This window comes from Myotis nattereri (assembly GCF_964212035.1).
Source record: "Myotis nattereri genome assembly, chromosome: 1".
NCBI lineage: Eukaryota > Metazoa > Chordata > Mammalia > Chiroptera > Vespertilionidae > Myotis > Myotis nattereri.
Window position 1 is genome coordinate 85,202,100 of NC_138075.1, and position 16,610 is coordinate 85,218,709.

General features: G+C 37.3%; 1 protein-coding gene and 1 pseudogene across 4 annotated transcripts in view; one reads left to right on the forward strand and one right to left on the reverse strand.

Annotated features, from left to right (window-relative positions):
- SCFD1 (sec1 family domain containing 1) overlaps positions 1 to 16,610 on the forward strand; it is a 119,707-nt gene that overhangs the window by 46,761 nt on the left and 56,336 nt on the right. For 2 of the 3 annotated variants that reach the window (XM_081089683.1, XM_081089684.1), the window contains one exon: positions 42 to 123. In XM_081089683.1, the coding sequence (XP_080945809.1) occupies positions 42 to 123 (82 nt within the window). Of the gene's footprint in view, positions 1 to 41; positions 124 to 6,311; positions 6,425 to 16,610 lie in introns of all 3 variants that reach the window. The other variant, XR_013995921.1, reaches the window with a different exon arrangement.
- On the reverse strand, positions 8,279 to 9,128 carry LOC308530937 (small ribosomal subunit protein uS2-like; annotated as a pseudogene). The gene has a single exon. The product of its transcript is annotated as a small ribosomal subunit protein uS2-like (transcript).

A 16,610-nucleotide genomic window follows, 5' to 3' on the forward strand; every position in this document is an offset into this window, starting at 1 on the left:
GAAAATATAATGGTTAATTTTCAATTTTTTGATACTTGTAGCTCTTTGCCAGAACTCCTTGAAAAAAAAAGACTTATTGATCTCCACACAAATGTTGCTACTGCTGTTTTAGAACATATAAAGGTAAATTTAACTTTTATCCCCCCACGATATAATTTTTACACATATTATTCTGTTAACAGTAGAGCTGTATCTCACCATCAGTAATACAGATTTAGACATTTCGTTTTATTGTAGTAATATCTAAAATAGCTATTAATATCATCATTTCATTATGTAATTTGGTCCTCAACTTTTTAGTTTTAGATGAATCTATTAGCATTTAAGCTTCTTACTATTTCCTATTGTTCTGTGATTTTGAAACAAATAAATTGGATCTTATATATGTTGTTACAGTTTTTTCTCATTACTTCATTCATGATTACCTGATATTGGCTTGACTTAGTTCCAGTATTGTACAGGTATTCATTCTCTGGATATGGAACTGAATTCTAGTGACAGTTTGACCATGTGCTAGGATGTGACCCCTACTTCCCATTTAATAAACATTTGAAAAGCAATGTAAAAAAGCTGGATATGCCAGCTGCCTGTCAAAGATGTTGATAGTATCTTGGATTTATAGAAAAGGAACTTACATTTGTTTTCTTTTTTTAATTATTTAAAAAGTCACAGAGGGTTAGAAAGGAGCTAATATAGATAGATAATGAGCATTGTGCAGCATGGAATTTAAATCTGCAAATTTCTATTAAGCTGACAACCTAATTTTTTCTTTGTTCCACATCTTCATATTGATAATTGCTGTTTTCATGTACCTACAGGAATAGAAATATAAATGTTCAGTCTAAGTGGTTCTGCTGGTATTTTCCCGTTTTTATATGTAAAATTTCTATAAAGTGGAAAAAGACTGCCTAGATCTGTTTACCTGAGGTCCATGGGAGATTTTAGGAAAGTTCACAGCATAAACCAAGATAGGCCGTTTGTATGGAAAAGCCAGTGAAAGTGGGGCAGGGTCTCAGGTTATCACCAGGGTAGGAGGAACAGAATTAGCCAGGTTGATGGAAACTCAACCTGCCTGCTCTGTAGGAAGAGGGCTCAGCAAAGGAAGAATGGCCTTTGCCAGCACTCACCCCAAAGCCAGACAATTTGGTTCCTTCCGGTATGTCCCTGGTGCCTTTCAAACTGCTGTCCCGACACTGGAGGTCAGAGCAAGTGAGTTCTAGTAAGTCCGTGTGCTGGCCGTTTACGAAGAATGCCTGGGACTCCAGCAGCCCTCAGTCTCCCTCAGCCTTAATCCCTGTTGGTTTTTAGAGCCGGAAGTTATAGGGACTTCTCTTCCTGTGGAACCCTGAGCTGGGGAGGAGGGAGCTAGGAAGGGACTGGGACACTTTGACCCTCAGGGGGGATCTCTGTACCAAAGATATCCCTCTGATTTTTAATCACCAAATGTGGGTATGGGGCCAGCCTATTCGCCATCTCTACCCCTCCTACCAGTCTCAATGTGCTTCTTCTGTAAACCCTTAGCTATAGGACTTCTGTTTAGCTACATTTCATGAGGTTCTCAATGATGGTTGTTCCTTAGTTTAGTTGTAATTCTGACGTGGTTGTGGGAATATTTATGTATCACGTTTACCTACTCTGTTATCTTGACCAGAAGCTCTGTAATTCGTAACTTTTAAACCTTTCCTTTAGTAGTTCTTTTATTTCTTCTACAAATATGATTTCCCCCCCTTCTGGTTGTTAAGGAATGGCTTCTGGGACTACTTAAATAATTTGCAGACAGATTTTTTTAAAATGTATTTTTATTGATGTCAGGAAGGGAGAGTGGGAGAGAGAGAGAAACATCAGTGATGAGAGAGAATCATTGATCGGCTGCCTCCTGCACCCCCTACTGGGGATCAAGCCCACAACCCAGGCATGTGCCTTTGACTGGAATCAAACCCCAGACCCTTCAATCCACAGGCCAACGCTCTATCCACTGAGCCAAACCAGCTAGGCCAGATTTAAATTTTTTTTATGGTTAAATTGAATTAAGTACTCTTTAGCATCTGACACCTAAGAATAGGAAAAGATACCTACTTGTAAATCATAGTATATGAGAGAGAGAAGTGGCATTATGAGCTCTTTCACCTAATGCTCCCCTTTGAGAGAAAGAGCTGTGGCATCAGAATGCTTCATCCTCTTGTAGCCAATAAAGAACAAACTGTTAGTAAATTGTTGTGGATTGAGTCTTCATTGGTGCTGAATCATCATTTTTGTTTTACTACTTCCTGTGGAGAAAGTTACGAGGTCTAAAGACGTCATCTGATTAAGCAAACATGTATAGCCCTAGGTCTTCACTCTGAGCATGGCCTAGCCCCTGCTAGCAGTGCTAGCTTTTAACCACAACCCCTTCTCCAGGGGTTAATTTTTAGAAATTCTCTTAATTGGTCTCCACACCAAATTAATTGATACCCTTCATTCTCTCTGTAAAACATAGTGTTAACTGGCCACAATATTGACATGTTGACAACTGACAGCTAGTATGTTGTACAAGTGGAATTTTTAGCTTACCAAAAATAGCTATTTGTATTTAATTCCAACCTATCATTTTATGAATAGGAAAAGAGTATTATGTGTGTAAAACTTAAGTTCACATCTTAGAAAGACTCAATGAAGTGGTGATCTAATTATTGTTTAAATTAGTAGTGGGGTAAAAAAAAAACCCTAAACGATTGGAAAATTTCAAAAGTACTAAAATTGCTTTGCAAATGTCTACAAATTTTTTTGGTCCATTTGAAAGAAACAAACTGGAAATCATAGGTGATGCCTTATAGGTGTACTTTATGCAAGAAAGAAAAAATGTCAGTAGATTAACATACAATTGTACATTTTAGATCTTAAGTTAAAAGGCAATGTTTAAAATGTATATATACAACACATCTTTTTTAATCATTCTTTATATTAACTGGCTTTGATTAACTGCTAACCACTCTCCTGATCACAGTAGGGAAGGAATTTTACTGTACTAGAAGTTAGAACATTTCTCTGGCTGGATTTTGATTGATCTATTTAAAATGATCTCTTCTCCAATATACATGCCAAGTAAATACTCTTTTTTTAAAAATATATTTTATTGAATTTTTACAGAGAGGAAGGGAGAGGGATATAGAGAGTTAGAAACATCGATGAGAGAGAAACATCAATCAGCTGCCTCCTGCACACCCCCTACTGGGGATGTGCCCGCAACCAAGGTACATGCCCTTGACCGGAATCGAACCTGGGACCTTTCAGTCCGCAGACCAACACTCTATCCACTGAGCCAAACCAGTTAGGGTCCAAGTGAATATTCTTATGACCTAGTTATCTTTTCTTCAAGGCAGGGGGAAAATACGTTCTGTAACAGGAAGTCCCCATGGACAAGCTACCACTATCTTCTACCTCTTCTCATCCCAAATAAGGCTAATCATTACTGGAATTTGAATACGTATTTCTTACTTTAAGTATGACCAAAGATAGCTCTTAAATAAGTAGAATACCCTTCAACTTCTCACACACTGAATTTCTGGAGACTACTTACACATCTCCAAAAAAAGTGTGAAATTACTTTTCTCTAGCTCTTTGCTTTCACTTCTCTGACATCTGTTTTTGTGAAGATGAAGCATTGTCATTTAGTAAGACCTAGTTTAGTAGATTCATAAAGGTTACTTTAAAGAAATAAGACTTCTCAAAACCTAATAATAAGAAATAAACAATTCAGTTTAAAAAATGGCCAAAGTATTTGAACAGAGACTTGACTTTAAAAAAATACAGATAGCAAATAAGTTTCCACATCAATCGTCATTAGAAAAATGCACCCTGTTTGGGGGCAGCATCCGGGAAGCGGTGGGGAGTCATGAGGGCCACGTAAGTGGGCGCTGGGTGTGGGGTTTAGTCCTCGACGGGTTCTCCCAACCATGGCCACGAGGTCACCCTCACGGGGTCCCTGGGGCAGCCCTTCCGCGGGAATGGCTTGCTGCTCAGCCTCACCTTCCAGGTCCTGCCTCTGGAGCTTTGGGCACAGCCCAGCAGGACTCAGTGATTACGGAAAACGTGCAATAAAATGTAAAATGTGGGCCGGGCAAAAAAAAAAAGAAGAAAAAAAAATTAAAATGCAAACTAAAACCACAGTGAGATACCAGAACACATCTATTGAAGTGTCTAAAATTAAAAGGATTGATCATGTCAACCTTTGGCAAAGATACAGAGGAACTGAAACTCATAAATTGCTGGTAAAATGTAAAATGTTACAACCACTTTGGAAAATAATTTGTCAGTTTCTTAAACTGTTAAATACAAACCTATAATATGTTCCAGCCATTTCACTCCAAGGCATTTACTCAATATAAATGAAAGCATATGTTCAGTGTGCACAAATGTTCATAGCTGTGTTTTTTATAATACCCCAAAACTGGAAACAACCCAAATGTCATCAGATACTAGTAAATTGGATAAACAAATCATGGTATATCTAGTCAATGGAATACTAGTCAGCGATAAAAAGGAAAGTGCTATTGATAAATGCAACAACATGGGTGCATCTCAAAATAGAGTGAAAGGAGTCACATTTTTTTAAAAAGGGAAGAGTACACAGTAAACCCTTGATTTTGCGGACCTTGATTTAACAGAGCTTGGATTTAATGGACAAAATTTCCAGTCCATATGTCATATGTGAGAATTAATACCCTGTTATTTTTAAAAAGCTTTTAACCAAGATTTGCTTATAAATCAATTAAGTTATTTTTTGTTTTTTGTTTTGTTTTGTTACTAATTCACTATTATTTTTAACAAATTTTAGCAAATAGACCATATGTTGGAAAAAACACTGTAGTAATTTCGGCAACATAAATATTACATATCTGAACTATAGTCTACATATTTAAATCCAAGAGTCACTGCTGGTAAACGGTGTTCTGTGAGTGATTACACCACATCACTTGCAGTTATTGGTTCTGTTGTCTCATGGCATGACTTTCTGTGGCAGTTTTAACACCTGCAGTCAATGTTCTCAGATGCACTAAGCAGCACCCCAGCTGTGTGCATTTGTTTACTCTCGGTGACTGTGCCTAAGACTTGACTTTGAGTGGTAAGCACACAATGCAATATACAGATGATATATTATAGAACTGTATACATAATTGTATTAACCAATGTCACCCCAAAAATTTAATTTAAAAAAAGAGTATATAATCTTTGATTCAGTTTACATAAATTTGTAAAAACGAAGCTAATCTATAGTAACAGAAAGTAAGTAGATCAGTGCTTATCTAGGGACAGGAAGAGGAGTGTTGAGGGTAAAAAGGGATGCATTACAATAAGGAAACTGTTCTGGGTAATGAATGATATGTGCTCTATCTGGATTGTATTCATGAATTCATACATATGTTAAAATTTACCAAATTCTGTGTATTGTATGTCAGTTACCCTTCAAATATTCAAACAAAGGTTAGTGGTTATGTATTTTAAATTTATTTTACAGATAAACATATTTTTTTAAGTCATTGAGAAAACCAAAGATTAATTTTGGTAATGAGAATTTTTCACTTTAGGTTTAAAGTGACCTAGAATAGCAAGAAACAGAATATAGTACATAATTTGTGAATAGGTGAGCCCGAAATATTTTTATAGATTTTTTTTTCTTACAGAAACAGGCAGTAAGATAAATGCAGAGAATAGAAGCAAATTGAAACGAAGAGTAAAATTCTATATAATAAAAGGCTAATATGCAAATAGACCTAACGGCAAAACGACCTGTTGCTGTAATGCACACTGACTACCACAGGGCAGACACTTAAAGAGGAGCTGCCCCCTGGTTGTCAGTGTGCTCCCACAGGGGGAGCACTGCTCAGCCAGAAGCTGGGCTCATGGCTGGCAAGCACAGCGATGGTGGCGGGAGCCTCTCCCACCTCTGCGGCAGCGCTAAGGATGTCTGACGGCCAGCAGCCGAACATCCCCTGAGGGCTCCTGGACTGCGAGAGGGCACAGGCCGGGCTGAGGGGACCCTTCCCCACCCCCCACCCCCACCCCCCCCCCCGCCCCAAGTGCACAAATTTCGTGCACCAGGCCTCTAGTGTTTAAAATCAAAGGAGAGTACAGATTCAGTCCTTATTTTTTAATTAAATTCCTCAGAGTTTATTTATACCTTGAGTTGTTCTGAGGTAGCTTACAATGACAGCACATACAATAGCTGAGTAGAGAATGATTAATGAGAATCAGGGATGTATAAATTAGAGTAGAAAGTCAGAGTCAAACATAGCCCTTACAATTTCCTCTGTTCTTTGGTCTCTATTTTCCAGAGTCCTCCGTGAACCTACCGTGGAACTTAAGACTGTCAAGCTAGAAGGTACCTAGGGACAGAGTTCTAAGTAGATTCTACAAATTAGTGAGGTTTCTTCCCTGGTCAAATAAGGTTAGAAATAAAACTTACTATATTCTCCTCTTGGAGATTCACCATGCAATGTAATATATAAAGTAGTCTGCAAGTCATGTATTTAGAAAACTTAATTAGCCAGTATTTCTCAAACTCTTTTGACTTTGAAACACGTTTAGGTAATACCTCTTATAACCAACTCTGAGAAGTAGCAGTCTGCAGAATATATTTTGTGAAATATTCTTATTTTATAAATGAAGGAATTTCTCTCTTACCTCAAAAACAGGTTAAATGTTTCCTAGTTAATGGCAGGGTTGGAACTCAAACTTGGCAGTCTTTGTATTTTGTCTTGCTGTCTTCTTGCCCTGCCATTTTTCCTTGTTACTCAGTGAAGCAAAAAATGTTTCATTTAAAGATATGCCTTAAAGAATTTTACATTCTTTTACTTAGCTCCTTCTTATAGTACCATTGTTGCTTTCTTTCCGTATTGGTTACCTAAAATGTCCAGTTCTGTGGATGGTTCTTATTTTAATCCTAGTGAAAATATTTACACCCTGATGTTATGTGAGTGCTAGAGTACCTTAAAATAACATCTATTTTAAGATGCTATGTAAATGAGCTTGATTTTACTGCAGTACCTTAATGCTTTATACTTCACAAATATTTTATGATCAAACATAGCATCCTTAAATCACAATCCTTAGATGGAAAATGTGAGCACATGGTATTTTGTTTTTTAAAAGGAAGAACAAACTTTTTTGGCAACTTATATGTCAGATAATTTAACATGATAGATTATGTTCCCCTATTCTATGTAAGAATATGAATCTCAGAGGTACTGAGTACTTGGCTTAAAGCCAGAGCCTAAAATTGAACTTTGGCTTTTTTACTTTTTAGTCCCATGCATTACCATACTGTAGTTCTTAAAACATATCCATCAAAAATTCAATGAGCCCTGGCCTGTGTGGCTCAATTGGTTGGGCATCATCCCATGCCCTGGAAAGCGGGGGAGGGAAAGGGGTTGGCAGTTACTGGTTTGATTCCCAGTCAGGGCACATGCCCAGGTTACAGGCTGGATTCCTGGGTGGAGGTGTGCGGGAGGCAGCTAATCAATGTTTCGCTCTTATGTGGATGTTTCTCTCTCTCCCTCTCCTTTTCTCTTTAAATAAATAAATTAAAATAATTTTTTAAAAATTCAGTGAAAACAGCAGCTTTAGAATCAGAAGTAATTTCAGCAAAAACAAAATAGAGGGAAGTAGGGACTCCAATTGTCTTATTAAAATATTTGATCATTTAATGTGTTTATTCAATTCATTTAAAAAATAGTCTGATCTTTTATATCTATGAATGCTTAAATAGGCTATGAAAATGTAGTAGTCAAAGTTTAAGTTAAGTTTTATAAAACAAGTATACTTTTTAAAACAAAGGACTTTTTTTTAAAGGGTAAATTATTGAAGTGCTGATAAGTATCTCAGGAATCGAATTCCATGCTAGGGTCACAAATTGGCTTGATAACAAACATAAATACACACAAACAAATGTTTTATATACTCTGCATATTCATTATAAATGTCAGACTGATGTGTATATATATACTTTGAAGCACAGACCAAATCATCTCTGTATTCTTTTCTGTTGAGCCATTTTATATAGTACCCATCAAGAAGTAAAAGTGAGAGATTATTATTCAAAGCTACATACCGTACATTTTCCCAAGATTTTGCAAACACTTTATTAAATGCGACCCTTTCTTTTGTTTTCCATCATATACATACCATTTTTGGATTTTGTTCTTTTAAATTACAGACTGTTTTTTAGAGCGGTTTGTTTTGTTTTTAGCAACTATTTTCCGTCAACCTTATTTTCACTCTTAAGAGTTTGTGGACAAACAGCTTAAGACCACTCAGTGGTTGTTCCTACCCATTCAGTGCGCTGAGCAGTGGGGGCTGCAGACCGTTCTTCAGTGGCAGGCTGAGCGCTGCAGGCTTCAGTAGGAAACGGCTGAATGGGCACAGAGGGCATCTGCGCGCCTTCAGACCAGTCTGTGACCTCAGGTTATGCAGCAGTGAACACGGGAGCTGGAGCAGCCCATTCGCCCTGAAATTTCTCCTTGGTCATAGCCTTTCCAGCAGTTGCCAGCTCTTCCTTTTCAGTCTCTTCAGGGTCTCTGTAGAGAGTTCAGGCATGGGTGGTTATGGGAGATGGTGCCACTCCTACGCAGTACTTCCTGGGCCATCATCCACCACAGCAGACCCACTGAGTGAGCCCCCTGTTGTTGCAAGGGATAGCAATGCCCACATAGCTCAGAGGAGAGTCTGTGATACACAGAGCAGGGGGAAGCAGGGTAACATAAGACGTCTCTGTGAGATCTGGTGGTCAGCCCTGGGATCGGTTCCACCAGAAGCCCCAGCTCCCGGAAGGCTGCCTGGATCTGGGTAGTGAAGGTTCCAGGAGTGAAGCGGCTATAGCAGTGGCTCCAGTGGCAGCAGCAAACTTCAGCGCAGCTCACTGGCCGGTATTCCTGGATGATATGGCACTGATCTCAGCAGGGTTTTCAGTGGCAACAGTGGCACAAGCTGCCAGATTCTCTTCAGATTGATGATGTAGATGCCATCACTCATCCTTTTGTAGATGGACTGTTCCATTTGGAAGTCAAGGTTGGTGCCAGTGGGTTCCTGCTGCAAGGAATTTCAGGATATCCATCCTCCTCCTTCATTTGTAGAACTTGAAGGGCTCCGGACATTGTGGAAGTTTCCATTTAAGTTACCTGGGAACCAAGAACAATGCCATATGGGCCCCTTTCACAATAGTGCAGAAAAGCTAGAGAAGTTTTGCCTTTGTAGGAAAATAAGTGAAAAGTACAGAGAATGTCTATATACCACCCATCCCCAGTTTCCCTTATTATTAACATTTTGCATTACTGTGGTACATTTGTTAAAATTGATAAGCCAACATCAGTACATTATTACTGAAGTCCATAGTTTATTGGGCTTCACTCTTTTGTGTTGTACATTCTATGGGTTTTGAAAAGTGTATAACAACATAGATCCTTATTACAGTATCATATAGAAGTTTCACTGCCCCAAAAATCACCTGCGCTCCACCTTTCCATCTCTGTTTTCCTTCCCCTGAGTCCCTGATAACCACTGATCTTTTTACTATCTCCGTGGTGTTATCTTTTCCAGAATGTCATGGAGTTGAAATCATATAGTGTGTAGCCATTTCAGATTGGCTGCTTTCATGTCAAAATATGCATTTAAGATTCCTCCATGTCTTTTCATAGCTTGGTAGCTCATTTCTTTTTATTGCTGACTATATTCTTTTGTCTAAATGTGCCAGTTGTTTATCCATTCAACTACTGAAGGATATGTTGGTTGCTTCCAGATTTTTGACAGTTATGAATAAAGGTGCAATAAACATTCACGTGAAGGTTTTTGGGTGGATAGAAGTTTTCATCTCTGTCGGGTAAATACCAAAGAGTGTGATTGCTGAATCATATGGTAACATTATGTTTAGATTTAACAAACTGCCAGCTGCCGGACTGTCTTCCAGGCTGGCTGTACCACTGCAATCCCACCAGCAATGAGTGAGAGTTCCTACTGCGCCATAGCCTTGCTTGCATTTGGTATTGTCATTGTTGGATTTCAGCCATTCTCATCGATTGTTTTAATTTGCAAATCTCTAATGACATACGATATAGAACATCTTTTCATATGCTTACGTCCCATCTGTATCTTTGGTGAGATCTCTGTTCAGGTCTTTGAGCCATTTTTTAAATCAGATGTTTTCTTATTGTTGAGTTTTAAGAATTATTTGTACTTTTGGGGCAGAGGGAAGAAAGAGTCCTTTGAAGGGATGTCTTTTGCAAATATTTTCTCCCAGTCTATAGATTGTCTTCTCATTCTCTTGGCAGTGTCACAGAACAGAAACTTTTAATTTATATTAAGTCCAACTTATTATTTCTTTCATGAATTGTGCCTTTGGTATTGTATCTAAAAATTCATCATTATACCTAAGATTTAAATTTTCTCTTAAGTTATCTTCTAGGAGTTTTATAGTTTTGCAGTTTACAGTTAGGTCTATCATCCATTTTTAGTTAATTTTTGTGAAAATTGTAGGGTTTGTGCCTAGATTAATATTTTTACATGTATGTGTGCAGTTGTTCCAGACCATTTTTAAAATTTCTTAAATGTTTTAAAAATCCTCACCTGAGGACATGCTTACAGAGAGGAAGGGAGAGAGAGAGAAACGGAAATATTGATCAGTTACTTTCTGAGCACGCCCCAATTGGGGATCAAACCTGCAACCCAGGTATGTACCCTGACTGGGAATTGAACCGGCAACCTTTCAGTACTAGGATGACACTCAACCAACTGAGCCGCTCTGGCCAGGCTCCAGCACCATTTCTTGAAAAATGTCTTTTCTTTATTGAATTGCAGTTGCTTTTCTGTCAAAGATAAGTTTATTTGTTTGGGTTTATTTATGCACTCTCTTTTCTGTTCTGTTGGTATATTTGTCTACTTTTTGGCTAGGACCCTGCAGTTGTAATTACTATAGCTTTATTGTAAGTCTTAAAAATCAAGTGTTGTCAATTCCTTATTTTTCTCTCCTTGAATATTGTGTTGACTATTCTGGGTCTTTCTTGTCTCCATACAAACCTTAGAGTCATTTTGTCAATATCTACAAAATAACTTGCTGCAATTTTGATTGGGATTGGTTGAATCTGTACAAGTTGGGAAGAACTGACATATTGACAATATTGAGTCTTCCTATTTATTAACATAGAATATCTCTCTTTTCTTTCAAAATTTTATAGCTTTTCTCATATAGATCTTCTACATATTTTAGATTTATAATAGATTTATAACTCATTTATTTTTGTTTTGAGTACTAATGAAATAGTATTGTCTTTTAATTTCAGTTGTTCATTGCTAGTATATTAGAAAATAATTGACTTTTGTATATTAACCTTGTATCTTGTAACCTTGCCACTTACTAGTTCCAGAAGTTTTGTGTTGCTTCTTTGGAATTTTCTTCATTGACAATCATGTCATCTGCAAATGAAGACAATTTTATTTACTTATTCCCTATCTGTATACCTCTTATTTCATTTTATGTTTATTGGATTAGTTAGGGCTTCTAGTATAATGTTGAATATGAGTATGTGAGGAGCATCCTAGCTTTGTTCCTGATCTTAGCAACAAAGCATCTAATTTCTCACTTGTGTTCTGTTTTGGGGAAGACATTGTAGAGCAATGGTATAATTTTTTTCTTAAATGTTTGGTAGAATTCTCTAGTGAGCCCCTCTAGACCTGATGTTTTCTGTTTTGGAAGGTTACTAATATTGATTGATTTCTTTAATAGATGTATCAGCCCATTCAAATTATTTGTTTCTCCATTAGTGAATTTTGACAGATTGTGTCTTTCACAGAATTGGTTTATAATGTCATGAGTTTATTAGTGATATCTAGTAATATTTCATTTCTGATATTAGTTATTCATGTTCCTTTTCCTTTTTTCTTAATTAACCTTACTAGAGAGTTATCAGTTTTATTGATCTTTTCAAAGAACCAGCGTTTGGTTCCAGTGATTTTTCTCTATTGCTTTCTTATTTTTAATTTCATTGATTTCTGTTCTGGTTTTTATTATTTCTTTTCATCTGCTTACTTTGGATTTAATTTGCTCTTTTTTTCAGGAGTTCAACACATTGGTAGTATAAATGACAATGGAATGCCTCTGAGAGTCATAGTAAATTAAAGCCTGTATTAGTTTACAAGTGCCATGTAAACCTCTATTTTTTCCAAAAATATTATAAAGCAGTTTTTGATATTTTATTATAATAAGGTTATAATATTTGTATTTTTAATATTTGTCATCTATAAAGAATAATTCATGTACATTTTTAATTTTTTATTACATGATCACTTTTGTCAGAATTTAAATATTTTTGGTAGGAGTCAGTATGTGGGATGAATTTATAATTTCCTTATTCTAAAACAGTTTTAAGGCAGCTTTCATAAGTAGCACAAATGATAAAAATAATGAAATAAAAACTCAGAATAGTTGCTATATAGTTACATTATAATGGTAATTCTCAAATTTGGCTTTGACGTTTCTGGCAATCAAGATTTAAAAAAAGAGGGAGGGGATTAAGTTTTAAAAATCAAAAAACTTCTTAAAAAGGAGGATTTCTGTTATTTTTATTTTAAGCAAAGTGTTTCTTGGCATCATATTACAGAAGACATTGCTCATATTAGGCATAACTAGAGTAAATTGAATTATGTAATGATGGAGTATTTTAATACCAGTTGCAATCATAGATTTCATGGTAACTTAAAGTCAACGGTATAATATTAAAATATCATTAAATGAGGGCAGTTTTATAAACACTAAGGTAGTAAGTTCTAAGTTTATACCCTTTTAGTATCTAAAGTGGAAAGAATTTAAAAATTGCACATTCTTTAACATATTATCACTTTTTTCTATTGGACTTTTAATAGGAGTCAGCAGAGAAGTTGAGGTTACACATTCAGATTTGGATCTAGAATGCTAGATGTTCCGTAATTTTTGTTGAGAGGGAAAAAATGTATATATTTGGAAATGAGATATCCAAGTAGTGAGGTTGGTAGCCTATTGTAGAAAGGTTGGTAGCCTGTTGTAGACATTCCAAATACTAACCAGGTTCCCCACCAGTACATTGTCCCATCTCTGCACAGAAGAGATGTATTCTCTTATATACAATGAATTTTATTCAAGGTGTCTAAGTCACTGACATATGAGCAAGTGCTACAAAGTAAGCATTTTCAGCCACCTGTGTTATAGAACACCTTCAAATATAAGTTCATGGATCATCTGATTTTTGTGCAACATAATTTTTCATCTAGACAGACCCATTCAAACTCACCAATATGAAATGCCCCCCAAAAATACACCTGTAAATAACTGAAAATATATTAAATGTGCTATTTTGTTATATTATAAAAAGTAATTGTACTTTTGGAGAATTTCAGTCATCTTGCAGGGCACAAGGCATACAATAAAGAACAAGTAGTCAGAAGGAATTTCTACTCTAGGGGTTATATGCAGACTATTACAGTACAGCATACAGATCTATCCACTGGGAAGATGGGATATCCATATACATCCCTAAAAGATGATAGGACCTAAACATGAGGAGAAGAAGAAAGAAAAAGAACATCCCAGTTGTCGTGGTTCAGTGGTTTTGTGTTGACCACGGTTTGATTCCTGGTCAGGGCATATGCCCAGATTTTGGGCTTGGTCCCCAGTGGGGGGGCGTGCAGGAGGCAGCCAATCAGTGGTTCTCTCTCACTGATGTTTCTCTTTCCTTCTCCCTTTCTCTCTGAAATCAATAAAAATATTTTTTTAAAAAAAAAAAAAAAAAAAGAAAGACCAAGAAAGGCTAGGGTGTAAATGATCTTCAACTTATAGGTTATACATATCCGACTAAAGGTATAGTTCTAAGTTCCTATTAGCTTAGGATATACTTTTCTATAGATACTATGTGGTTGGTCCCTGTCCAAACCCTATTTAATTCATAATATGAAAGATTCCTAATGTTGTGTTGAAACAGAGAAGAGTTTATCAACCCCTCTCCCTCCTGTGATAGGTAGGAGGAGAGGAATATTTGGATTCTTAATAGTAAAAGAAAGTTAACTCTCCTTTTTTCTTGCCTTTACTTTCACTGCTGACTGATGTTAGAGATTAGAATTGAGGATTGGAAGAGAGGGAAGGCCAAGAAGTACCAATGTAGACTTTGTCATCAACCAGTTGTTGACTGAGGTGAGGAAAGAAAAGCGTAGCTAGCAGTGAGTAGGGAGTCCCACAATGGTGGTATCTTCTGTACCTAGAATGGAAAGAGAAACTGGGGGCAGGGAGGGAATGAATTAAGGAGCTTAATTGTCGGAAGGAAAAGGGAATTCATTTCATGTCCTATATGGGTCATATGACAAATGTTTTTAGTTAATGATTTTCAAAAGTCAAAATTTGTATACTTGACCCTTGAACAAAGCAGGCATTAGGGGCACCACCCAACCCGCAGTTGAAATAAAAAATAGCATTTTTGGTTTGAGGTTGATTTAATCCACAGATGCAAAACCCAGGGATACAGAGGGCCAGTTGTATATTTATTGAAAAAATTTGGCATATAAGAGGACTCATGCAGTTCAAATCCCTGTTGTTCAAGGGTCAACTGTACTTATACATCCCAGGTAACTATTAAGAGTTTTCCATTATTGTGAAGAAAGAGGACAGCTGATTTTTAAAGGAGATTTTTGAGAAATTCATGTCTTAGAATTTATATTCACTAGCTATAATTTGTATTCCATGTATAGTCCTTTGGTTTTCTATAAAATTCCCTTCTTACTCATTCTTGATATTTATTGAAGCTATCAAAAATCTATTTATCTTGACCTTGTCATTTTGTTTTATATTTTTAACTTGTCTCTTTTCCATATAACTCTTATTATCCAAATTGTATTCTCCTTTGAACTCATCCTATATAATAAAAGCCTAATATGCTAAGTGTTCGGTCGTCCGGTCAGCTGTTCAACCAATCAAAGTGTAATATGCTAATGATATGCTAAGGCCGCTCAACTGCTCTCTATGACGCCCACTGACCACCAGGGGGCAGATGCTCCAACCAGTAGGTTAGCTTGCTGCTGGGGTCTGGCCGATCCGGATGGAGCGAGATGTGCTGGGCATGCCCTGGAGCCCTCCTGCGGTCCCTCCCTGGCTGGCCAATCTCCCACATCCCTCCTTGGCCCCAATTGTGCACTGGTGGGGTCTCTTGGCCTGGCCTGTGCCCTCTTGCAATTCGGGACCCCTTGGGGCATGCTGGAAAGCCAGTTTCAGCCTGATCCCACAGGCCAGGCCGAGGGACCTCCCTGGTGCATGAATTCATGCACTGGTATTCTAGTCTATATATATAAAAACCTAAACAACCGGCCTACTGGATGGTAGCTATGATGCACACTGACCACCAGGGGGCAGATGCTCAATGCAAGAGCAGAAACCACAGGCATGGAAACATGGAGCAGACTGATGAATCTCAGAGGGAAGGGGGCTGGGAGGAAGGCAGGAAGAGATTAACCAAAGATCTTATATGGTGGGGTCCCTCAGCCTGGCCTGTGGGGATCGGGCCGAAACTGGCTCTCCGACATCCCCCGAGGGGTCTCAGATTGCGAGAGGGTGCAGGCTAGGCCGAGGGACCCCCTTCATGCACTGGGCCTCTAGTAGTGTATGAAAGTAATCAGTCTTTGGGATTATAGAAGTTGTTTCTGTACAGAAGTTGTTCCTTATATGGATGATCCCTTATTTCAAGAAATTGAGAAAGGACCTATAGATATCATGTATCTGGTCAAAATAACCTGTGGCACATATACTAAATTACATGTTTTACAAAAAACTTAAATATGTACTAATTGGAAAATACACTTTTTTCCCCCATAAAGCATATACAAAGGAAATAAAGTTGTGCTTCAGGAAAATAAAATTTTTCCTACTCTTTCTTTGTGATGTACATTGGAGTCTGAACTGGATTTGAATCTTAACTCTACTACTTTTACTCTGGTAACCTTAAAATAAGTATCTGTTTCTATGTGTCCTTTCTTCATCTTTAAAATGAGACTAATAATTTCTAGCTGATATTATTATTTGGAGAATTAAAATGGGATAATCTAAGTTAGTTTTTAAACACTGTTCACTGATACCCTTGAGCTCTGTAGAGACTTTTAATGGGTCAACTTGAATCTATTTTATGTTTAGAGTTCTGCAGAAGATTTGGTTTGAGAAGGAGGGTCCTGAGGTTCACTGTTTAAAAACATTTGACTGTTGTCTTGGCCAGTTGTTCAGAGGTTAGAGCGTCGGCCTGAAGACCAAAGGGTCACAGGTTCGATTTCCAGTTACGGCATGTGCCTCAGTTGCAGGTTCCCCAGCCCTGGTAAGGGCGAGTTCAGGAGGCAACCAGTCGATGTGTGTCTCTCATGTTTCTCTCTCCCCCTTCCACTCTCTCGAGCAATCAATGAAAAAAAATCCTTCAGTGAGGATTATAAATGAATGAATGAATGAATGAATGAATGAATAAATAAATAATAACAGCATAGTTGTAGAGTGCATTGTACATAATAGATGCTGAAAGATACTAGTTCTCTTATGCAGGAAGTTAAAGTGTAAGCTAATACATCAAGAAGAACAAAATGGATCTAAT